The 26,349-nt window shown below is 47.4% G+C and overlaps 1 protein-coding gene across 1 annotated transcript in view; it reads right to left on the bottom strand.

Annotated features, from left to right (window-relative positions):
- Window positions 1–509: 509 nt before the first annotated feature.
- LOC142244214 (beta-Ala-His dipeptidase-like) overlaps window positions 510–26,349 on the bottom strand; it is a 72,545-nt gene continuing 46,705 nt past the window's right edge. The window contains exons 8-13 of the mRNA XM_075316420.1: window positions 24,315–24,399; window positions 22,254–22,414; window positions 20,313–20,477; window positions 18,903–19,044; window positions 14,472–14,619; window positions 510–1,214 (exon numbers count right to left, since the gene is read on the bottom strand). Of these exons, the coding sequence (XP_075172535.1) occupies window positions 1,088–1,214; window positions 14,472–14,619; window positions 18,903–19,044; window positions 20,313–20,477; window positions 22,254–22,414; window positions 24,315–24,399 (828 nt within the window). The 3' untranslated portion in view covers window positions 510–1,087. The remainder of the gene's footprint in view (window positions 1,215–14,471; window positions 14,620–18,902; window positions 19,045–20,312; window positions 20,478–22,253; window positions 22,415–24,314; window positions 24,400–26,349) is intronic.

The raw sequence follows: 26,349 nt of genomic DNA, 5'->3' as shown, positions 1-26,349 counted from the left end.
TGAATTTCCTTTGGGGCTGCTCTGAGGCAAGTCAGGATTCCTCATTTCATCTTTGAGGTTAGTTAGTTTTTTGGTGGTGACGAGGCATCTATATTTGTTAGGAGCGCTCCTCCGCTACTTCTAGTTGTGTTTGTGTAGTCAGTGGATTGCAGCCAGCTAAGTTTCCAACTACTATTGTGCATTATCTTCTACCATTTTTTTATGGGATTTTTGCAAGATCTTTTTGGAAATAAAAGTCCAGTACCTCCTGCACTGCTATGACTGAGATGAGCTGTATCCAGCCAACCTACTTCTCCTGTAAACCTATTAGTGAGATAAAATTCTCATACAATGCCATGTCCTAATGGAACCTACTGATACCCCTGCTCCCATCATTAAGATTCCCTGAAAATATCGGGGGTTGTACAGGACAATGCTCTAACTCTTGGACCATTCTGCTCCATCCTGGACATTTGGGAGCATGGATTTTTGGATTATAATAATAACACAGAAAAATGCAAACGACAACATTGGTTTGTAATAAATGTAATAAAATAGTCCATGGATACAATATATCAGTGAATACAAGTAAAAGATCATATGTAAGCAAGGTTGTGGTTAACTTAGCATTGGTTCAGTCCTAAAATATCAAAGGTGACGTTAACAGAGCAGAATTTTTGCGCTGTAGAAATAAGGAAGATTGTGGTCGATGATGTTGACAAGCTGCACCTGTATAACAGAGTAAACAGTGACTTGCTTGTCTGCATCCCAAACATTAAGGCCCTGATTCATCAAATTAATTATACCAGCGTCCTGGCATTAATCATTTTGAAAAGTTGCACATTTTTGGCGCTACATGAAGATGCGCAAAAATGTTGTAACATTTGGTGTTTTTTTTTCAACAATTTCACTTGGCTTTGTCAAAAAGAGTAGACCTAGAGCGGGACAGGGGTGTGATGCCACAATTCGTCTAATTCATGATGAGCGGTGGCATATCTTACACCAGAAATCTTACTCCAGTACCTGACTTTAGTAAGTTTTATGGCAAAGCACACACCATGTTTCAGACGCACTAGTCTTGATGGATAAAAGCCAATATTTCTTCAGTTCAGCACCCAACAAGCTGTGAGATTTTTACATTCTTTGGCTTTGATTTTATCTGGAAATCTTCATGAAGTTTTGACAATTCCAAGAAAAATAATGCAAATAATTTGGTCCCCTGGATGTAGTTAGATCTGCAATAGAAAAAGACAAAAACATAAATCTCTGTGGACCAATCATGCAGTTGTCAAAGAATCTTTGTTAGGACTCAGAACAGTGCATAATACATAGTGTCTTAAAAAAGTATTCATACCCCATTAACTTTTCCCCATTTTTTCACGTTACACCCAGAAATGTAAATGTATTTTATTGCGATTTTATATGATATGCCAACACAAGGTAGCAGGTACTTGTAAAGTGTAAAATAAATGAGACATGGTTTTCTAAATATTTAAAAAACATAGATCTGAAAATTGGGGTGTGCATTTGTATTCTGCCTCCAAGTCAATACTTTGTAAGATCACCTTTCGCTGCAATTACTGTTGCAAGTCTTTTGGGGTATGTCTCTACCAACTTTGAACACCTAGAAGCTGAAATTTTTTGCTCTTCTTCTTTGTAAAATAGCTCTAGCTCAATGATATTGGATGGAGGCATCTGTAAACAGCAATTTTCTAGTCTTGCCACAAATTCTCAATGGGACTTAAGTCTGGTCTTTGACTGGGCCATTCAAACACATAAATTTGCTTTGATATATTCTAAATCATTCCATTGTAGCTCTGGCAGTATGTTTAGGATTGATGTCCTGCTGGAAGGTGAACCTACACTCCAGTCTTGTCTTTTGAAACCTCAAAAAGGTTTTCATCCAGGATTGACATCTGTTTAGCTCCATCCTTCTTCCTATCAACTCTGACCAGTTTTCCTGTCCCTGATGAAGAAAAGCCTCCCCACAGCATGAAGCTGCCACCACCATTTTTGATTGTGGGAATAGTATTTTCAGAAAGATGTACAGTGTTAATATTCCGCCACACATAATGTTTTGCATTTAGCCCAAAAAGTTTTACTTTGGACTCATCTGACCAGAGCACCTTCTTCCATATGGTAGTTACATGGCTTTTTTGCATTCTACAAATGGGAATTTTTATGGCTGCTTTCAAAAATTTCTTTCCTACTCCTGCATAAAGGCCAGGTTTGTGGTGTATATGACTAAAGGTCCAGCCACACTAAGCAACTTACCAGCGATCCCAACAACGATAGGGATCGCTGGTAAGTTGCTAGGAGGTTGCTGGTGAGATGTCACACTGCGACGCTCCAGCGATCCCACCAGCAACCTGACCTGGCAGGGATCGCTGGAGCGTCGCTACACGAGTTGCTGGTGAGCTCACCAGCAACCAGTGACCAGCCCCCAGCGCCGCGTGGAAGGTGCTGCGCTTGGTAACTAAGGAAAATATCGGGTAACCAACCCGATATTTACCTTGGTTACCAGAGCACGGAGCTACACGTGCAGAGAGCAGGGAGCAGCGCACACTGAGCGCTGGCTCCCTGCTCTCCTAGTTACAGCACACATCGGGTTAATTACCCGATGTGTGCTGCAGCTAAATGTGCACAGAGCAGGGAGCAGCGCACACTGCTTAGCACTGGCTCCCTGCTCTCCTAGCTACAGCACACATCGGGTTAATTACCCGATGTGTGCTGCAGCTAAATGTGCACAGAGCAGGGAGCAGCGCACAATGCTTAGCGCTGGCTCCCTGCTCTCCTAGCTACAGCACACATCGGGTTAATTAACCCGATGTGTCCTGCAGCTACATGTGCACAGAGCAGGAGCCGGCACTGACAGTGAGAGCGGCGGAGGCTGGTAACAAAGGTAAATATCGGGTAACCAAGGACAGGGCTTCTTGGTTACCCGATGTTTACATTGGTTACCAGCCTCCGCAGAAGCCGGCTCCTGCTGCCTGCACATTTAGTTGTTGCTGTCTCGCTGTCACACACAGCGATCTGTGCTTCACAGCGGGACAGCAACAACTAAATAATGGCCCAGGACATTCAGCAACAACCAACGACCTCACAGCGGGGGCCAGGTTGTTGCTGGATGTCACACACAGCAACATCGCTAGCAACGTCACAAAAGTTGTTCGTTAGCAGCAATGTTGCTAGCGATGTTGCTTAGTGTGACGGGGACTTAACAGTTGTCCCATGGACAGATTCTTCCACCTGAGCTGGGGATCTCTGCAGATCCTCCAGAGTGACTTTGTGCCTCTCCACTGCTTCTCTAATTAGTGTTCTCCTTAATTGGGATGTTAGTTTAAATGGATGGCTATCTTTTGGCAGGTTTGTAGTTGTGCCATACTCCTTCTATTCCATCTCCGTGAGATATTCAAAGCTTGATCTATTTTTTTATAACCTAACCCATTTTTATTGTTCTCCGCAACTTTATTCTTGACCTTTCTGGTGTGTTCCTGGATTTTTATGATGCTGTTTGACCCCTAATGTTCTCAAACAAACATCTGAGGCCTTCACAGAATTGCTGTATCATAACATCGGCATCAGCCTCCTTGTACTATTCTTCTCTCTCTGCCTATCAGGAACACCTACGCACTCACCAGCATTTTACGCAGTCATCTAATGTGTCCCCCACTGTGGCTTCTGGCTCCCACAGTCTACGCACGCCGCACTGGTCTCCTTGAAGCATGCTTGACTGAGACACACTGGATACTTAAGGCATTCTCCCCCTTAGGGAGGTGTCTGAGCAACATGTTTAAACAGCTTGCCTGTACGTACTGCTGGTTTTCAGGTCCCTGTTATTCAGAACCTGTCCTATGTCCAGAGTACACGTAGCTGAGTTTCTCTCGGTACTAGCCATTCAGTCTGCTTCAGCCGTCCTGTCTGATACCCTGAGTACGAACCTGCGTTCCTGATCCTAGGGGTCTGCTGCTGCTGGGTAGGGACTGCCATGTAGTGGTACCCCACAGCTAACTGCAGCACAAGCCTAACCACACCATCAATGGCTCTAGTGAAGAATCAGGTAGTTTCTTAGTCACTGCTCTCCAAGTTAAGCTCGGTTCCATGGTGCAATGGATCCACACCCACCAGAGTGACTTGAACACACAATCTGACTGCGGAGTGGCTGAATACAAATGCAAGCCACAATTTTCAGATTTATATTTTTAAAACATTTAGAAAACCATTTATCATTTCCTTTACAATTCACAAATGCTTGCTACTTTGTGTTGGTATATCAAATAAAACCAAAATAAAATACCTATTAGTTTGTGAGTGTACTGTGTACCCCATGGGTATGAATACTTTTTCAAGGCCCAGTACATGTGCTGACTATGGTAAAATTGGATATCATGGACTAAAGTTAAATATGTTGCCAACTACTAAGACAACCCCTTTTCATTCCCCATGTTTTCCCCCATTAAACTAAAAATGTTTATACTCACCTCCTGTGATGGCACAGTTCCAGAAGTGTCGGCACTTGCGTTCCCAAGGCTCATGTGAGGTTGTTACGTCACGCGAGCCCTGCACCCTATCAGTGACGGTTTCCGTCTTGCCACTTTCTGGACCAAAGCAAGCAAACTAGCAAATGATGTAAACTTAGGCGGGCTTTGCACGTTGTGACATCGCAAGCCGATGCTGCGATGTCGCACGCGATAGTCCCCGCCCCCGTCGCAGGTACGATATCGTGTGATAGCTGGCGTAGGGAAAATTATCGCTACGCCAGCTTCACATGCACTCACCTGCCCTGCGACCGTCGCTCTGGCTGGCGACCCGCCTCCTTCCTAAGGGGGCGGGTTGTGCGGCGTCATAGCGACGTCACACGGCAGGCGGCCAATAGCGGCGGAGGGGCGGAGATGAGCAGGATGTAAACATCCTGCCCACCTCCTTCCTTCCGTAGAGCCGCCGGCGGCAGGTAAGGTGAAGTTCCTCACTCCTGCGGCGTAACACACAGCGATGTGTGCTGCCGCAGGAACGAGGAACAGCATCGTACCATCGCTGCAGCAAAATTATGGAAAAGTCGGAGCTTGCAACGATGATACGATAACGACGCTTTTGCGCTCGTTTATCGTATCATCTAGGATTTACACACTACGACATCGCAAGTGACGCCGGATTTGACCCCACCGACATTGCACCTACGATGTCGTAGTGTGCAAAGCCGCCCTTAGACTAGACTCTTTGATAAATTTGGCACTTTTGAGAACTGTCCAGCTTGCACTGTCTATACATTAATTAGCTTCAATAAATCAATTTCAATGTATTTTTTTTTATTTAAAAAAAATGTTTTTTTGTGCTGTTTTTTTTTCTTCACTACAAGTTATATTATTAGTAATAATAACTTATTACATATGTGTTGTCAAGATTTCTCATAGAATCACCTGAGTTGCAATAAAAAAAAGACCTGTGCTGTTGCAGTTTTTCTACCTTACACAAACGTAATCTTGCAGGGAAACAGCTATTTTACTCCCATTACTAATCTATGGCTTAGTGGCAGTTGTGGGCTGTTATTAACCCCTTATTACCCCAATTGGCACCGCACCAGTTCAATCAGGATGAGCTGGGTAAAGTTCCAAGATTGTGACAATCCTGGGCAGCTGCAGGCTGCTACTTGGGGGGCAATAAGCATGGGTCTCCCCAGCCTGAGAATACCAGCCCCCAACTGTCGGCTTTATCATGGCTGGGTATCAAAATTTGGGGGACCGCATGCTGTTTTTTTAAAATTATTTATTTACATTATTAAAAACAAAAAGCAGTATGGGGTCCCTCCTATTTTCATACACAGCCAAAATAATAGCACAGCTTTGAGCTTCAGGCTTTAGCCATTTGCTTTACCTGTGCTGGGTGTCATAATATGGGGTAATCCTACGAGAATTTTTTTATTTATTTATTTTTATTACAATGTACAGTGACCTGCAGACAGAGGCTGTGATTGGTTGCAGTCAGACAAGCTGTCACAGAAGGTGGGGACGCTGTCTGACTGCAACCAGTCTCAGGTGCCAGAACTGCCGGTGGGCAGGGAAAGTAGTGAATATGTATGAGGCTAAGAAGCTGTCCACAAAGAAGAGTGATCAGTCCGGAAGCAGTTACAGTCGCATCTGAGACTCAGCAAGTATAGCACGCTTGCTTTATTTTTATTTTTCCTTTATTTTTTTTATTTCCTGAGTTGCCGCATCCGGATCATTAGCCGGAGTTCCCTGAGAACTCTTATTCCCAGCACCCGGATACTTTTGAAACCATGTGGATCCAGACTTTTACAGTCTGCCAATCACTAGTCCTGACCAGCCTAAAAATAGCAGCCCACAGCTGGTTTGGGACTCAAACTTGACCCCGAACCCAGAACTCCAGATAAGTCAATGTAGACCCAACTTTTGGTGCTGTAAAATGGCTGTATAATGGTCGTAATAAGGGTTAGGGGGCTGCAAAATGACAAAAAATGGGGGTATGAGCAGGACAACTGCCCTGCAAATAAATGTGGCTAGGGAATAAATTTTAATAAAATTACATGGGTCTCACCTATTTGTTATTACCAGCCAAGGTAAAACAGACTGTTGCGGGCTGCAACTTTCAGTTGTTAGCTTTACTTTGGCTGGTTATCAAAATTAGAGGGGATCCCATGCCGTTTTTTTTTTAATTATTTATTTAGGCTGGGAAGGACCAAATAACCATGGGCCTTCCCAGCCTGATAATACCAGCCCACAGCTGTCTGCTTTACCTTGGGTGGTTATCAAAAATATGGGGGAATATTTAATTTATTTATTTATTGACTTATTTATTTTGTTCTTAGCAGCCTCCAGGCATCTTCCCCATGCCGAAAGCTTGTTGATTGGCCACGCTGCAGTCTTTTAACAAGCTTTATTTACTGTCCAAACAGCATCGGAACCCTTAACTCGGACACGGACTTCCAGGTAAAGTTCATGTTCACGTTTGAGCTCCGGACACTAGGTGTCTGGTACTAACCCCAAATGTATCATTTGAGTTTTCTCATACTTAATCATAAATGCTCATATATATCACATACCAAATTAAATACCTTATTTTTCGCTTTATAAGACGCACTTTTGTTCCCCCAAATTTTAGGGGAAAGTAGGGGTTGCGTCTTATAATCCGAATATTCGGGGGGGTGTATATATATATATATATATATATATATATATATATATATATACACACTACAGAGTCCAGGGGAGGTGGGGGCACCTCTGGAGCAGTGCTGGGGGCAGGTGAAAGCTGCGGGCGGCCGCGTTAGATCTCCTGCTCCCGCTCATATAATATGCACTGCCGCTGTCCATCACCGTGGTACTGAAACCGCACTGTGGTGACGGGCTGGGGGAGCGGCGCATATTATATCTGCCTGCACCCGCCTTTGATCGCACATGCCCCCCTGTTACGAGGGGGACCCGGGGAAGCGTGCCAAGATGGGGAATGGACAGCTTCCGCCGGTCAAGGTCCACTGTGCGGTGTAAGGGACCGCTGCTATGGTGGGTGAAGAGTGAGCGGGTTGCTGCTAGCGATCGTCTGGAATGTCACAGACGATCTATGTACACCGGTCTGCCCTAACCCGTGTGGGTTGTATGGCAGGGATCACACGGCTCAGTGTACCTGTTGCACGGGGAAGCACAGAGGTGCCCACGCACGTGTGCCAGTGGAAGTCACGAGAATATGGCACGAGGGTAGCACAGAGGTGCCCACGCACGTGTGCTTTCAATAACCAGGTGAGTCCAGTGGAGACTCGAGGAGCTCACCTGGGACAGGAACACGGCCTGTAGAAGGAGCTACTGCCGGAGCAGCAAGGCAGGGACACGGCCTGCAAACCAGGTGCTGCCTAAGCAGCAAGGGCCAAGCCCACAGAAGAAGATAATGCCTGAGCAGTGGCGTGGCAGCACGCTGCCAGACATCCAAACATAGAAGGACGGTCGCGCGCCGCCATGATGGCAGGAGGAGCTTTTAAGGAGGTGTAGCTCCAGCCAAGGGCGGGCCCGAGGCGGAGATGACGGACTTGACCCAATCAGGATCCACGACATCCCAGCCTGGCCAGTCAGGATTCACCACGTCACCAGCCTTGTCATCAAGCCGTGTGACGTCAGTGGGCGAATCAGGATCCACCAAGCATAGCACATGCTCACCCTCCTGCCTCTGGGAAATAGAGGCGGGATCCTCGGTCTCACAATGTGTAGAGATAACGGCAGTCTCACTGCTTCCCTGAGCAGCAAATCTCTGCACATTGCGCAACCTCACAGACCTTCGAGGCTGCTGAGCAGGAGGAGCTGTGGCAGGCAAGGAATGGGAGACCGCCTCATTTCTTGCAACAGGAGTACCACTAGGTGTCACCCTTGTGCTGCCTCTCTGAGGAGGTTTCTCCTGCACTCTGCGCAGTCTGGCAGACCTTCGGCGCTGCGGAGCAGGAGCGCTCGTGGCAGGCAAGGAGACTGTCTCATTCCTTGCCACAGGAGAGCCACGAGGTGTAACATTACCCCCCCGTCTAGGCCCCCCCCCCTGCCCGTGCTCGAAGGCCGCTATCAAACCCGGGGCGTGGATATGATCCTCCAATTCCCAGGATCTATGCTCCGGACCACGGCCGACCCACTCCACGAGGTAGTACCTCCTGCCCCGTATAACTTTTGTCTCCACAAGCTTCGCCACCTCAGAGTCGTCGGGCGGGGAGTCAGTTTGAGGCGTCAGGGATCCCGAGAACTTATTAAGCCGTACGGGTTTCAGGAGTGACATGTGAAAGGTGTTGGCTATAGCCCAGCGTGGAGGGAGCTGGAGTCGGTATGCCACCGGGTTCACCTGCTCTAGCACTTTAAACGGACCCAGGTACCTAGGGGCGAACTTGGCTGCCTGTACCCGTAGGTTAACATTCTTAGAGGACAGCCACACTAGGTCACCAGGGGCGAAGGATGGTGCAGGGCGGCGGCGCTCATCAGCCGTTGTCACCATCCGGTCTTTAGCCCTCTTAAGGGCCTCTTGGGTGTTATCCCAGATCTCCCGGGCCTCGGTTGCCCAATCCTCCACTCTAGGATCGGGTGACGTAATGGGCATCGGAACCGGGATTCTGGGATGTTGTCCGTTATTGAGTAGGAACGGAGTCTGGCTAGAGGATTCATGGACCGAATTATTAATGGCAAATTCGGCCCAAGGAAGGAGGTTAGCCCAGTTGTCGTGGTGCGCGGAGATAAAATGGCGGAGGTAAGTTACCAAGGTCTGATTGGTCCTCTCTACCAGTCCATTGGTTTCGGGATGGTATGCGGAGGAGATGTTCAGCTCTATCTGCAGGAGCTTACAGAGCTCTCTCCAGAAGCGAGACGCGAACTGGGGACCCCGGTCGCTCACCACCTTGTCAGGCATGCCATGCAGCCTAAATACATGCCTAATGAATAAGGTGGCGAGAGCACGTGACGTCGGGAGTCGTGGGAGAGGCACCAAGTGGACCATTTTAGAGAAGTGATCCGTGATGACCCATACGACCTTGTGACCTGCTGACTTGGGCAGATCTCCCAGGAAGTCCATTCCCACCACTTCCCAGGGACGATCCGGCACTGGCAGTGGGTGAAGAAGACCTGCCGGTCTCTGCCAGGACGGCTTATTCCGTGCACACGACATACAGGCTCCCACATACTCCTGTATGTCCTGGGGTAGTCTCGGCCACCAATAGTGCCTAGTCACAAGGTCTCTGGTCCTTTTGACCCCAAAGTGACCCCCGACCTTGGAGGCATGGGCCCACGATAGCACCTCATTCCGTAGTTCAGGGGGAACGAGGGTCTTGCCAGGTGGCACCTGGTCCAAAGAAGTGGGAGTGACCATCCTCAAGCTGTCCGGGGGTAGTATAAGACGAGGCTCCTCCTCGTCCTCCTCCAACACAACCATACAACGTGACAAGGCATCGGCCCGTACGTTCTTCTCACCGGCCAGGTGGCGGATAATAAAGCGGAACCGGGAGAAGAACAAGGACCAACGGGCCTGCCTTGGGTTCAGGCGTTGTGCTGTCTGGAGGTATGTGAGATTTTTATGGTCGGAAAATACTTCAAATGGATGCTTCGCACCCTCCAGGAGATGCCGCCATTCCTGGAATGCTAGTTTCATCGCCAGTAACTCCCTATCCCCTATGGAGTAGTTCCTCTCGGCCGGAGAAAAGGTCTTGGAGAAAAAGAAACAAGGATGCTTCCTTCCTCGTTCGTCTTTCTGGTACAGGACTGCACCAGCACCGACCGAAGAGGCGTCTACCTCTAGTAGAAAGGGTTTGGAGATGTCTGGACGATGAAGGATGGGAGCTCTGGAGAAGTACGTTTTGAGAGTGTGAAATGCCTCTACCGTTTCCCGTGTCCATGCTTTGGGATTAGCGCCCTTGCGGGTAAGGGCAATGATGGGTGCTGCCACCGTCGAGAAGTTGGGAATGAACTGGCGATAATAATTGATAAACCCCAAGAATCGCTGGATCGCTTTCAGCGAGCGGGGCTCAGGCCATTTCATCACTGTCTCCAACTTCCCTGGATCCATTGCTAACCCCTGACTGGACACGATATACCCCAGGAACGGCAAGGATTCACGTTCAAAAACGCACTTTTCTAGCTTAGCATATAACGAATGAGTGCGGAGCCTCTTAAGTACTCGGATGACATCCCTCCGATGGGTGGCAAGATCGGGGGAGAAGATAAGGATATCATCCAGGTATGCAACCACGGAAAGATACAAATCCCGGAACACATCATTCACAAAGTCTTGAAATACGGCGGGGGCATTGCAGAGTCCGAAGGGCATTACGAGATACTCGTAGTGACCGTCCCTGGTGTTGAAGGCGGTCTTCCACTCATCGCCCTCTCGGACTCGCACTAGATTATACGCCCCGCGTAGATCCAGCTTCGTGAAGATCTTTGCCCCGCGGAATCGACCAAATAACTCCGTAATGAGGGGCAAAGGGTATTTGTTTTTGATCGTGATTGCATTTAATCCCCTGTAATCGATACAGGGGCGTAGATCCCCTTCCTTCTTTTGCACGAAGAAGAACCCCGCACCGGCCGGTGAAATAGACTTGCGAATGAACCCTTTTGCCAGGCTGTCCTGAATATATTTGGACATAGCCTCCGTCTCTGGAGCAGAGAGGGGATACACTCTGCCCCTAGGGGGCTCGGAGCCTGGCTTCAGGTCTATTCGGCAATCGTATGGCCGGTGGGGAGGAAAGGTATCTGCGGCCCTCTTGGAGAAGACGTCCCTGTAGGCCTCATAAGGTGTCGGTAAACCTGGCTCCCCTGTATTCCCTGAGGGCCCAACCGACCTAATGGTAGCGGGTGGTTCGGTAGTCACGAGGTGCTCCCTACAGGATCCTGCCCATGATGAGATCTCCCCTGTTGCCCAGTTGAGTATAGGAGCATGCTGTCTCAACCAGGGGAGGCCCAGTAGGATCTCATCCGTCCCCCCTGGAAGCACCAGGAAGGACACCTGCTCATGGTGTCCTGGTGGTACTTCCATCCTGAGAGGGATGGTGATCTGGGTGATGGGATCGACTAGTAGGGACCCGTTGACTACCCGAACCCTGAGTGGCTTGGGTAAGAGAACCAGGGGAACTGAGTATCGGGTTGCCAGGGAGGTCGAAATGAAATTGCCATCAGCGCCTGAGTCCAGGCAGGCCAGAGCAGAGAAGAGAGTAGTGCCAAACTGCAACTGGGCGCTGATAGTCAACCTAGAGGGAGAAGCAGCGTCTAGTAACCCCCCTCTGATGGAAACTAGACGCTGTCTTTTCCCGACGGTTTGGGACATCGGGTAGCTATGTGTCCCCTCTGCCCACAGGAAAAGCAGATGACACTAGACCGAGAACCTGGGGTAGAGGAGACCGCTTTGGACACCTCCATTGACTCCACGGAGTCGCCTACAGAGCTGGCTGGGAGACCTGTCTGGTGGAATACGGGAGCCAGACGCGTTTTAGGCCGTGAGGACGTGGGTGCTGAAGAGACCTCGAGCCTCCGCTCCGCCTGGCGGATGTCTATGCGAGAGGCAACCACAATCAAGGACTCTAAAGTAGCAGGCACCTCACGCGTGGCCAGTGCGTCTTTGACGAACCCTGCCAGGCCCTCCCAGAACACAGGGACAAGGGCCTTATCGGGCCAGTCCAGCTCTGCGGCAAGTGTCCTAAAGTGTACGGCAAAGTCCCCGACTGAAGCGGACCCTTGCCGAAGTCGTAGGAGGCGCAGCGCGGAGTCGTGGGTGACTTGAGGCCCGAGGAACACCATTCTCATGGCCCCAAGATAAGATGCTAAGTTATTCACCACCCGATCTCCGCGCTCCCACAACGGCGTGGACCACTTCAGCGCTCTCCCTGTGAGCAGGGACTGGACGAAGGCTACCTTCGCCTTCTCGGTAGCGTAAAGAGTCGCGGACAGCTCTAAGTAGGTGGTAACTTGGTTTATAAACCCACGGCACTCGGAGCTGTCCCCGCTAAAGCGCTCTGGAAGCGCAAGGCGAGGAGACCTTCCGCCCAATAGCACAGCCTGGGTAGCCGCCTGGGTGGCGACTGTCATCAGAGCAGTCTTGTCGGAGGAAGACTGCTCCTCTGCTGCCAAACGTGATTCCAACTGCTGCACATAACGCAGCAACTGCTGCTGCTCTTCAGCCATAGCCAGACCTTTGGCGCGACCGTAATGTTACGAGGGGGACCCGGGGAAGCGTGCCAAGATGGGGAATGGACAGCTTCCGCCGGTCAAGGTCCACTGTGCGGTGTAAGGGACCGCTGCTATGGTGGGTGAAGAGTGAGCGGGTTGCTGCTAGCGATCGTCTGGAATGTCACAGACGATCTATGTACACCGGTCTGCCCTAACCCGTGTGGGTTGTATGGCAGGGATCACACGGCTCGGTGTACCTGTTGCACGGGGAAGCACAGAGGTGCCCACGCACGTGTGCCAGTGGAAGTCACGAGAATATGGCACGAGGGTAGCACAGAGGTGCCCACGCACGTGTGCTTTCAATAACCAGGTGAGTCCAGTGGAGACTCGAGGAGCTCACCTGGGACAGGAACACGGCCTGTAGAAGGAGCTACTGCCGGAGCAGCAAGGCAGGGACACGGCCTGCAAACCAGGTGCTGCCTAAGCAGCAAGGGCCAAGCCCACAGAAGAAGATAATGCCTGAGCAGTGGCGTGGCAGCACGCTGCCAGACATCCAAACATAGAAGGACGGTCGCGCGCCACCATGATGGCAGGAGGAGCTTTTAAGGAGGTGTAGCTCCAGCCAAGGGCGGGCGCGAGGCGGAGATGACGGACTTGACCCAATCAGGATCCACGACATCCCAGCCTGGCCAGTCAGGATTCACCACGTCACCAGCCTTGTCATCAAGCCGTGTGACGTCAGTGGGCGAATCAGGATCCACCAAGCATAGCACATGCTCACCCTCCTGCCTCTGGGAAATAGAGGTGGGATCCTCGGTCTCACAATGTGTAGAGATAACGGCAGTCTCACTGCTTCCCTGAGCAGCAAATCTCTGCACATTGCGCAACCTCACAGACCTTCGAGGCTGCTGAGCAGGAGGAGCTGTGGCAGGCAAGGAATGGGAGACCGCCTCATTTCTTGCAACAGGAGTACCACTAGGTGTCACCCTTGTGCTGCCTCTCTGAGGAGGTTTCTCCTGCACTCTGCGCAGTCTGGCAGACCTTCGGCGCTGCGGAGCAGGAGCGCTCGTGGCAGGCAAGGAGACTGTCTCATTCCTTGCCACAGGAGAGCCACGAGGTGTAACACCCCCCGTGTTAGATATGGCAACATGCTGCTGCCCATAGTAAAATAAAACACTATTTACTCACCTCCTCCAGCTCTGATCTCCCAGTCTCCCTTCTGCTGCTGTGATCATGAACGCAGAGATGATATCACTCTGCTTTGCCGATCACATGACAGGCCGAGAACCAGGAAGTGGAGGAGGAGCTCAACCCCAAGGAGGGAGACACGAGGGAAGACAGTGCTGCAGAAGGTACGGAAAGAGTTTATTTTACTAAAAGCAGCAGCCTGGGGGCAATATCTAACACAGTGGGCCATGTGCAGCCACAGTGGGCCATGTGCCAGCAAAAGGGGGCCGTGTGCCAGCCACAGTGGGCCATGTGTCAGCCACAGTGGGCCGTGTGCCAGCCACAGTGGGCCGTGTGCCAGCCACAGGGGGCCGTGTGCCAGCTATACAGGATGTGTGCCAGCCATAGAGGATGTGTGCCAGCCATAGGGGACATGTGGCATCACTGGGGGATGTGTGCCAGCACAAGGGGGCTATATTCAATATAAGGTGGCCATATCCAGATTAAGGGGGCTAATTTTAGGATGGGGGGGCTATAAGGGACATATACCCTATATGATTTGTTAGACGGACACTGGCATTATAAGACGGACCCCATTTATTAAAAAATTCTCTATTCCTTCACCAAATTTGGGGGTGCGTTTTATAATCAGGTGCGTTTTATAAAGCGAAAAATACGGTAATTTGTGTTTCTCACCTGCTAATTTTTTCATTCTGTGAATGTTCTCCATCATCTGCACCACCAATAGGTAGCATCATTACTCTCTTTTTGGTCAGATCCTGAAAGGTCCGGGCCAGTGGGATAGTGGATCCATCTCTGATCATGTCTGGTGTAACTCCAAACACTGCAAAGTCCAAAAGTCCATCAGCGATAATTACTTATTGTGCTAACTAGAGCTTTACGAACATCAGCACTGACACCTTTATAACATTATAGTGGTCATGGCTTGACACTGATATTAAATCAACTAAAAATCATCAGATTTTACAACATCATTGTTGTACTTACATATCAACATAATGATGACAGTAATAATACTTTTAACACATTTTACAACTTCTCATAGTAATGACCATTTCAAATGGCATCTTTTGCATACAATTCATTCTGTATTGGGCAACTTCTGGACTACCCATATACTTTAAATGTCTGGGTAGTTTGCATATGTCCGGTGTCACATTTCTGAGTGCCTCGCATGAGAATCGAGTCGTATCACCCGGCATGGCCTGCCGCTCTCTGGACAGGAGTGTGTATTGCATGTATTTTTATGCAGTTGCTCTCTCCTGTCCGGAGAATGGCAGGTCGTGTCAGGTGATGCGACTCGATTCTCATGCGAGTCACTCGTAAGTGTGACACCAGCCTATGACTCAAGATCATGCAGGTGCAGGAGCAAGAAGATAGCTGTCAGACACAGTCGGACTCCCCATAGAGAAGGCAGAGATTGGTTATTACCATTTCAGTCTTCCTGTTTATGAAACACACAAACATTGTATATACAGTATAGAAAGGGCTAAAAGTACTTCATCTTCTGCACCCAGCAATTATCTGATCCCGGGGCACCAAGAGAGACCTAACAGACCTAGCTCAGGTCTGCAGTTCAAGCAAGTGCATAAAATGCCCCGTATCTGAAGCTAATATGACAGCCACAGGTACAAGGAACAATCTAAATATATTCATTTCAAAATACCAACTAAAGGTCTTTAATGACAAAATGTTGTGCATAATGTCTGAAATAAATGACAATAAATTAATAAATAAGCAAGAAAAAAAAAAGAATGGTAGCCATTATCTGAATCACTGTTCATAGCCCTACTCAACTAAAAAAAATGTCTGATATGTAAAAATAAAGGGAATACAATTTAAAATATATTTTAGTACTCATTTGTAATCGTGAAAAATAAAATAAAAAAGTGAAAAATAGACAAGTAGAGGGAAGAGAGGGAATAAGAAAACTAGACAAGAGTATAGATCAGAGGTCTCAAATTCAGCAGTGAATAAGTGCTGCACATAGAAAAAAACTAATTTGGGGGCCACGTTCTTTTCAGGAAAAAGTGACATTTTTATTGGTACCGTATTGTTTTTCTATACACATTTGGATCACTGTTTTTAAACATTTTTTGTCTGTTTGGTTATTATAACAAATGCAGTTATGTAGTTTGTGTGTGTGTATATATATATATAAAAAACATTTTTGCTTGTAAAAAAATCATGCTTTATTTTTACACTTTATCACCTTTGTGTAAGTAATACAGTTTTACAATTAGCACCATATAGTAATTTTGGCCATCATCTTGTAGTCATGTAATGTTCCCATCCTGGTCCTCTTCTTTTAGTAATGTCCACCATCCTGTTCTCCTTCTTGTAGCAATGTGCACCATCCTTGTCCCCGTCTTGTAGTAATGTGCCCATCCTTGTTCCCATCCTGGTCCTCATCTTTTAGTAATGTCCACCATCCTGTTCTCCTTCTTGTAGCAATGTGCACCATCCTTGTCCCCGACTTGTAGTAATGTGCCCATCCTGGTCCTCATCCTGTAGTAATGAGCCCATCCTGGTCCTCATACTGTAGTAATGTGCCTATCCTTGTTCCCATCCTGAAGTAAAATGTCTATCCTTTTCTCTGTCTCCATCCTGTAGTAATATGCCCATCATTGTGCCCATCCTGTAGTATTGTGCTCATCCTGTAGTAATGTACCCATCCTGTGATAATGTGTCCATCTTTATGCCTATCCTGTAGTATTGTGCCCATCCTGGCTCCTTGTAATAGTATGCCCATTCTGTAGTATTGTGCACATCCTGTGGTAATGTGTCCATCCTTGTGCCCATCCTGTAGTACTGTGCCCATTCTGGTCTCCTTGTAGTAATCTGCCCATCCTGTATTGTGCCCATTCCTCATCCCCCGTGCACATGCAGGTCCTCTTCTTGTAGTAATGTCCCCTTTATTTGTCCTCTTGTAGCAATGTTCCATCCTGCTCTCCTGTTGTTCCATTCTACACACACACACACACACACACACACACACACACACACCCTGACCTGTGCAGCTTCAGCAGGAAACACACACACACAGACACCAAAGCTTTCTTCTAACCTGTCTTCCGTTACCTTAGCGTCCTCTTTCCTCTTTGATTCATGTGGCCTCCAGGCACGTGGACCCGGTAACGATCTCATCCACTGTCAGTACTTCATCTGAAATTCAGATGAACGTTTTGCCGCCGCCACCGAGCAGAGTCAAGTTCTCTATAGCAGCCGCTGGCCAATCAGAGGCAAGCAACTAAGGTCAGTTGCTTGCCTCTGATTGGCTGGTGGCAGAATTGAGTTGTGAAGAGAGAGCTTGACGTTCATCTGAAATAATTCTCTGATAACTGAGGCCCCTGCATCGGGTGCGATTGTTACCGGGTCCATGAGCCTGCGAGCCACAAAAAGTAGCCTGAGGGGCCGCATGTGGCCCGTGGGTCACATGTTTGAGACCTCTGGTATAGATCTACTGTATGTAGTTGTTAATGAACTTTTTTAAGACATCTTCCAGTATTAGTATGCGGATTATGTACGTGTTAAAATGCTTTCCTTTCCCATATCTACTACCAGGGCCGGACTGGGACTAAAATTCAGCCCTGGCATTTGGGGGTACACAGGCCCAATTTTCGCGTGGGGAATGTGTAATATCTTTGTGCACTTGTATATGTGAGTACTGTATGGCATTATGTGAGCACTGTATGTTGCTATGTAAGTACTGTATGGCACTATGTGAGTACTGTATGGCACTATGTGAGTACTGTATGTTGCTATGTAAGTACTGTATGGCACTATGTGAGTACTGTATGGCACTATGTGAGTACTGTATGGCATTATGTGAGTACTGTATGGCACTATGAGTACTGTATGGCATTATGTGAGTACTGTATGGCACTATGTGAGTACTGTATGGCACTATGCGAGTACTGTATGGCACTATGTGACACATTTTTGCAGTGTGTAGCAAACCTTGATGTATTTTCTGCTCTTTGCTTCCCTGATTTGTGGATTGTTCTTCCACATACCTGTGTCCTAATCACTCTACAAGCGCTGCAGTCACTACAGGGGATTGTACCTGTGCGGACAGCTCCAGGACTAATATCACTGATATCACATTAATTAGTCCTCGATTAATGACTCCGCGCCCCTCCCCTCACACACACACAATACAATGCACCCCATTACCGTCACACACACACACACACACACACACACACACACACAATACAATGCACGCTCCATTACCCCTCCCCCCCACACACACACAATACAATTCACCCCTAATCCCCCACTACACACACACACAAATACAATGCACCCCCCATTACCCCTTCCCCACACACATAATACAATGCACCCACCATTACCCCCTCCCCACACACACAATACAATGCACCCCCCATTACACCTCCCCCCACACACAATACAATGTACCTTCCATTACCCCTCCCCAGACATAATACAATGCACCCCCATCACCCCCTACACACACAAATTATACTACCCCATCACTACACACTCCTGCCTCCCCCCTCCCTCGGAATACAGTACTCCCCCTCTGCATGTCACAAAGCTGTGTTCCTTCACAAATGTTCCCCGTTATGTGTCCTCAGCCCCTCCCCACTCATCCCCATTAATTAAACCTGTCTCTTCCGCTCCTCCATGGAGCGCTTACCGCTTCCTGATGTATTTTGTGTGGCGCCCGCAGCACTGTGATGACGTCAGCAAGGTGCTGATCTCATCACGTTGCTGCACGTCGAGGGCGGGGCCCAATCCTGGCGCATTGTTCAAATGTATTTACGTCTGAAAGACGCAAATACATTTGAATAGGAAGGAGGAAGCTGCAGTCACCGGCACCGGCGCGCTCCTCAGCAGTGTGTGCATGCCGGGCACACTATTACACAGCAGAGCCGGCACAGCACAGCGCGCTACCTCCTGCTGCAGCTAGTGTGCCCGGCATGCACACACTGCTGAGGAGCGTGGTGGTGACTGCACATAGAGCGACCCACTACAGGCACCGGCCCACTACAGGGAGCGGCCCATCTGGCATTTGCCAGAATTGCCCTATGGTCAGTCCGAGCCTGTCTACTACACATATTTAACTGAAAAACAAACCTTTTCTTATTGCGATTTTAGCTGCCTCATACTGAGGATCATCCACATTAGCCACCCACGGCATTGCTCCAATCTCCAGGGACACTGTAAGCTTGTTTGGGCTTTTTAGTTTAGCGAACTCGTCTTCTAGATACTTCTTCACCTAGGAGAAAGATTGAGCATGATCTGCTTATTTTTCTCATAATTTCACGTTCTATTTTACCGAATTGATTTTTTTTCTGTATAGTGTTACTTTTAGTTTAAATGGTATATGATGATTACTGGATGATTTTACACTATGGACAGTTTAGATAGCACTGAACCAACAAAGTACCAATAGAGTGTAATATATAGGACTGAGTAGGGCTAATAAAAGTACATGATGGCGTCCTTTGTTGTTATGTTTATTACACCAAGATTAAATTATTCAAGATAAAGAGACAATGTATATTTGGGCTGCAAATAGAGGATTAAAAACAAAATAAAAAATCAAGGGTAAAGGTGAAAGCTCCATTTGTTAGCTGTACATAGAGCAATACAGAGAGCACAAGTAATGCAGCAAACGTACAATTTAGCGCTCTGTCACAATCATATGTTACAAAATAAATGATAGCTGCTATATTTGTTTAAAAAAATGATATCATAAAAATGTAAGAAATTGCAAATAATGGTTCTCATGTACAAATAAGCTCCTGATTACAGATCTACAATATGTCAAGGATTGGATTAAAGGGAATCTGTCACCAGGTTTTTGCTTCCCCATCTGAGAGCAGCGTAATGTAGAGACCCTGATTCCAGTGATGTCACTTACTGAGCTGTTTGCTGTCATTTTGAAAAAAAATCAATATTTTCTCTGCTGCAGATTTAGCAGTTATATAGATCTCATTCATATGCATGACTACCTGCAGCAGGCCAAGTAATCCTGTAATGATAATCTACTGCTGATTAAATAGTGATTTTATAAAAACTACACTAAGTGACACATCGCTGGAATCAGGATCTCTGCCCCTACATTATGCTGCTCTCAGATTAGGTGGCAAAAACCTGGTTACAGATTCCCTTTAAGGCCAGGTTCACACAGGATAGTTTTTTCAAGTTTTGGCTTTTATTTTAGGGAAGGGTAAAAAAGTATTATGAGACGACCTGTACCTCTTCTTATCCTAAGACAATAAACAGAATAGATGCTACAATACTTTTTTAGTGTATAGTTTCATGCAGAATATGGCCTTTGTGTTGTATTGAGCTGTAATGTGCCAACCATATTGGTCTCGATGCGCCATACATTTCCTATGCATACAAGCTCCAAGCACACAGATTTGTCCATGTTATGAGGGTTTTTTGCTTTCCTTCTATAACAGTTTGCAAGTTGTGAAACTCAGCAATCAAACTTTTATCTACCATATTGTATACAAGAATATATTTCTGTCTCACCAGCTTTTCTACTACAGGAATTTTCATATTTGGAACTTGTCGAATTGAAAACTTTCCAATGACTTTTGAAGGTATGACAGTTTTGGTCCCAGTTCCAGCAAATGCTCCTTCAATTCCATGGATGGAAAGACTGGGATATCTCCACAAGTGCTGCAGAATCTCTTCCTGCGGCAGAGGTGAAAGGTTATTTTGGTGGCATGCATAGGGTTAATAGTCACACAAAAAGGCATTACTATTTATAGCCACGTGGTGGCGCTCAGATTTTGCTTTCAAATGTATTAATGAAAAATATCAGACACGTCATCGTTCTCTTTAATGTTTTGGAATAAAGAGCTCAATATCAGAGCATGTTGTGTGGTGCCTGAATGTAAAGCAGAAGAGTGTTTTAACGCACTTCTGACAACATTAGTGATTGAGCGCCCCCTACAGCCTTTCCCGAATTCCTACCAGGGTGTCCGTTTCTCATTCCACAGAGTTATGTAAAAACAACTCTGAGTCTATAGGTAAAATCAGCCCTGTTTCTATGATAGACCACATAGTCCCCTATGTAGTAAAGAAGCTTGGAGCATCCATGCATCACTGGGAACCTTATAGTCAGGGCAGGCTCCAGGTTTTTGTGGGCCCTGGGCAAGAGTCGAGGTGGGCCCCTTTAACACATACCACGATTCATGATTAGAATATAGAGTTTGCAGGCTGTATGTGTGTATATATATATATATATATATATATATATATATATATATATATTTATTATAAATAATACAATATCCAGCCACATTGCCTGTTTCTCCCCCCATACGCTCTCTTCTCCCCTTATGCGCTCTCACCTGTGCTCTCTTTTCTTCTTCTCCCCCTATGCGATGTCTCCTCTGTGCACTCTCTCTCTAACCCCTTGTGCGATGTCTCATCTGTGCTCTCTCTCTCACCTGTGCAGTCTCTTCCCATGTGCTTTCTCTTCTCCCCCTGCGCAGTCACTCCTCTGTGCTCTCTCTCCCCTGTGTAGTCTGTCCCTCGTGCTCTCTCCCCTTGTGTGATGTGTCCCCTGTGCTCTCTCTTCTCCCCCTGTGTGGTCTGTCTCCTGTGCTCTCTCTCTCCTGTGCTCTCCCTTCTCTCCCTGTGCAGTCTCTCCCCTGTGCTCTCTTCTCCCCCTGTGCGGTCTCTCTCCTGGACTCTCTCTCTCCCCTGTGCTCTCCCTACTCCCCCTGTGCAGTCTCTCCCCTGTGCTCTCTTCTCCCCCTGTGCGGTCTCTCTCCTGGGCTCTCTCTCTCCCCTGTGCTCTCCCTACTCCCCCTGTGCACTCTTCTCCCCCATGTGCTGTGTGATGAACGCAGCATCCTTACTGCTGAGTGGTGTCCCAGCGATGCAAGAAATCAGTGCTGACCACAGGTATCAGGTGATGTCACTGGTCTATGCTTCCACATTATCACTATTCATAAACAGGAAGCAGTCAGGATGCTGAGCTCATCACATAGTGCAGAGAGACTGCGCACAGGAGGAGAGAACGCACGAGGAAGGGGGGAGACAGTTACCATACATCATAAAGGGCTGGGGACACCGTGAAGCAAACAGCACTAACGGTGTCCTCGACAGCAAGTGGGCCCTCCTGTTTGTCCAGGGCCCCGGCACTTGCCCAGGTCCACCGGGTAGTGACCCCGGCCCTGCTTATAGTGTCATCTTTAAAAACATTTAACTGTCGCATGTGTTTCTTTTCTACTTTTATGTCAGTAGTGTGTGCATGAAAAAAAGGATTCTTTTGGTCAACTAGTAATACTTGTGATTTTCTTGAAGACTCGAGTTAGAGCACAGAAGCTCAGGGTGACAGGTGATGACCGATAGGAGACCCAGGTGTTGCTTCCCGTGATATTTTACCAATCAGCAGTAATAATAGAAAGGGAGATTGGGTTGAAAGATTAAGATATAATGCTGGAAATGTCAGTTTACCTTAGTATTATATAAAAATGTGTTCACTTCTGTGTTATTTTTATGTTCCTCCATATCAAAATCTATATTCTCATATAATTTATTCTCTTCCTCAGTTAGTGGGGCCACGTCATCATAAATTCCTGGGATGAGAATGTGTCCAGATGTATCTACAAGACTGGCTGCGTACAGATAAGGTAAAGGGTTAAATAATAAAGTCATTATTAAATAGTTCTGTTTTATTATAACAGGAAGCCTGCATTTCAGCCCATAAACAGCGTGCAATATAGGTCAATGCTGTGTGCCATATTTCCGGACATGTTATTAGAATGAAGTATGTCTAGAGTAGTGGTTGGTTTTATACATGATATCTGACAATACATGCTGTAAGGATTCTGCACTCAAATCTGGAGACATAAATGCCCCCATACATCTGTGTTAGCACAGTATCGGTGTTATGATTCCCACATCTGGTTATGTGTAGAAGTCCTTACATTTTTATTCAATTGGATCCATTGTAGGACACAATACACGGATATTAACATGATACTGTCGCGGGCGGAGGAGGGGACGCTGCGCTCTCCCACTGCTCGGGTCCGGCCACTGCTGCGGCGGCTGCCACTGCTCGGTGGTGGCTCAAGCGGTGGGCCGGATCCCGGGGACTCGAGCGGCATTCCTCGCCCGTGAGTGAAAAGGGGGGGGTTTGATTGTGGGGATTTGGTTATTGTCCGTGACGCCACCCACGGTTGTGGTGATATTGGTGTCACCACCGCTGCTCTGGACGGGGATCCTGGGAGCGGTGACAGGGAGCAGCTTTGTTGTTAGTTCTCCCCTCCGTGGGTAGGGGGTTGGTTGTCCCGGGGCCCGGTGATGGGGTAGGAGTGGATGGCAGGCGGGTTACGGGGCCTGGTGAGATGCAGGGTCACGGGGGCAGCGCTGTGCCGCACGGCACGGTGGTACTCACTCAGCCAATGATGAGGACACAGTTCTCGGTAAAACACACGGCTGGATGGACGGGTCCCACAGACGGCTGCGGTGTTGTTTCTCCCGGCAGGTTGATGGTGACTGCCTTTCCCTGCACCTATGTACGGTAAACGGTTCCAATGGGTTCCCACCGGTAACCCGCTCCCCAGCTTGGATATGGGCTGGAGGAGCCCCTTTTGCCCGCAGGCTCTGGCCCTGGGAACGGTAGCCTTGGCGGTGGCTGTGTTTCCCTCTCACGGTTGGACTGTTGCCTTCTGTCGGGACTTGGCTGTTGGGAAACCCAGGAGGTTTCCTTTGCTGATGGGTTTGGCAAATTCACGGCGACTCCTAGCCTTGCCGGAGTCCGTAAGCCCCTGCCAGATGGTGCTGACTTCTCTTTGTGTACCGGTCCGGTACCGCCGGGCCACCGCCCGTCCACGGTCCTTACGGTAAACTCCGATAGGCCACTCCTGCAGACGGTCACCACCGTCTGCCAACCTTGCTGTACCGCCCGGGCCACACACCCAGACGCTGTCAGTTAGTTGCTCTACTACCACTTTCCTTCCTTCCACTTTCACCTCCAAAACTGAACTGACTTACTTTTCCCGCCTCCAGGACTGTGAACTCCTCGGTGGGCGGGGCCAACCGCCTGGCCCACTCCCTGGTGTGAACATCAGCCCCTGGAGGAAGGCAACAAGGGTTTGTGTCTGACTTCGGTGTGCCTGACCGGGAGTGTGGGTGTGGTGATGTTGTTCTCTGTGGCCCCTGGCTTGTCCAGGGCGCCACAATACTATCCTCACTGGGTACTGGATATACTAAGGCGCTAAGGTGAGTGCATTGGACTGGCCATACAAACTGCTGGTTACTAGAAAATGGATACTACTGTATAGTCAACACAGATACTATGCGCACTATGCAATTCTATCTTTGAGTGTCTATCACATATCATATCTATAAGTAGGATGGCTACGCTTCCACAATTATTCTAATATCATGACACTTTTCTGACATATTTCAATTGATACATACACATACCGCATTATGCCTAATATCAATTAAAACATTTGCAAAGATAGGTAGGAGAAAATAATAAATGACATAAGATACGTCATATATTACCTAAAAGATATACCATATCTCTCATTGCTTCATGGATGATACCTCCGAAGGTTCCAGAATGTAAATCCTTCGTCCCACTTTCCACCTGAGAATAAATCAGGAAAATTTAAGATGTAGCAAATTGTGCTGAAAAATTATTTACTTTTTTGCTCTATAGAATATCTAATAATGTATTTATGTAGCGACAGCCTGACCATCCTGTGATTAGGGTTATACAGTCAGGGCCAGAAATATTTGGACAGTGACACAAGTTTTGTTATTTTAGCTGTTTACAAAAACATGTTCAGAAAATACAATTATATATATAATATGGGCTGAAAGTGCATACTCCCAGCTGCAATATGAGAGTTTTCACATCCAAATCGGAGAAAGGGTTTAGGAATCATAGCTCTGTAATGCATAGCCTCCTCTTTTTCAAGGGACCAAAAGTAATTGGACAAGGGACTCTAAGGGCTGCAATTAACTCTGAAGGCGTCTCCCTCGTTAACCTGTAATCAATGAAGTAGTTAAAAGGTCTGGGGTTGATTACAGGTGTGTGGTTTTGCATTTGGAAGCTGTTGCTGTGACCAGACAACATGCGGTCTAAGGAACTCTCAATTGAGGTCAAGCAGAACATCCTGAGGCTGAAAAAAAAGAAAAAATCCATCAGAGAGATAGCAGACATGCTTGGAATAGCAAAATCAACAGTCGGGTACATTCTGAGAAAAAAGGAATTGACTGGTGAGCTTGGGAACTCAAAAAGGCCTGGGCGTCCACGGATGACAACAGTGGTGGATGATCGCCGCATACTTTCTTTGGTGAAGAAGAACCCGTTCACAATATCAACTGAACTCCAGAACACTCTCAGTGAAGTAGGTGTATCTGTCTCTAAGTCAACAGTAAAGAGAAGACTCCATGAAAGTAAATACAAAGGGTTCACATCTAGATGCAAACCATTCATCAATTCCAAAAATAGACAGGCCAGTGTTAAATTTGCTGAAAAACACCTCATGAAGCCAGCTCAGTTCTGGAAAAGTATTCTATGGACAGATGAGACAAAGATCAACCTGTACCAGAATGATGGGAAGAAAAAAGTTTGGAGAAGAAAGGGAACGGCACATGATCCAAGGCACACCACATCCTCTGTAAAACATGGTGGAGGCAACGTGATGGCATGGGCATGCATGGCTTTCAATGGCACTGGGTCACTTGTGTTTATTGATGACATAACAGCAGACAAGAGTAGCCGGATGAATTCTGAAGTGTACAGGGATATACTTTCAGCCCAGATTCAGCCAAATGCCGCAAAGTTGATCGGACGGCGCTTCATAGTACAGATGGACAATGACCCCAAGCATACAGCCAAAGCTACCCAGGAGTTCATGAGTGCAAAAAAGTGGAACATTCTGCAATGGCCAAGTCAATCACCAGATCTTAACCCAATTGAGCATGCATTTCACTTGCTCAAATCCAGACTTAAGACGGAAAGACCCACAAACAAGCAAGACCTGAAGGCTGCGGCTGTGAAGGCCTGGCAAAGCATTAAGAAGGAGGAAACCCAGCGTTTGGTGATGTCCATGGGTTCCAGACTTAAGGCAATGATTGCCTCCAAAGGATTCGCAACAAAATATTGAAAATAAAAATATTTTGTTTGGGTTTGGTTTATTTGTCCAATTACTTTTGACCTCCTAAAATGTGGAGTGTTTGTAAAGAAATGTGTACAATTCTTACAATTTCTATCAGATATTTTTGTTCAAACCTTCAAATTAAACGTTACAATCTGCACTTGAATTCTGTTGTAGAGGTTTCATTTCAAATCCAATGTGGTGGCATGCAGAGCCCAACTCGCGAAAATTGTGTCACTGTCCAAATATTTCTGGACCTAACTGTATTAGTTCTATTAACACTGGTGTCCCATTTACTTTTGTTTTGAATCGATTTGAAGGATATGGGCAAGTGATCATGTCGGCAGCCCTTGGCTGCAGGATGGGAGCCCTGTGAACGATCTCCTACCCACTGACTGATAGTTATACCTAACCTAGTGCATCACAACCGG

This window comes from Anomaloglossus baeobatrachus, chromosome 6 (genome assembly GCF_048569485.1).
Source record: "Anomaloglossus baeobatrachus isolate aAnoBae1 chromosome 6, aAnoBae1.hap1, whole genome shotgun sequence".
In the NCBI taxonomy this organism is placed as follows: Eukaryota; Metazoa; Chordata; class Amphibia; order Anura; family Aromobatidae; genus Anomaloglossus; species Anomaloglossus baeobatrachus.
The sequence above is the reverse complement of the archived record's forward strand: the minus strand, read 5'-3'. Positions and strand labels throughout refer to the sequence as shown.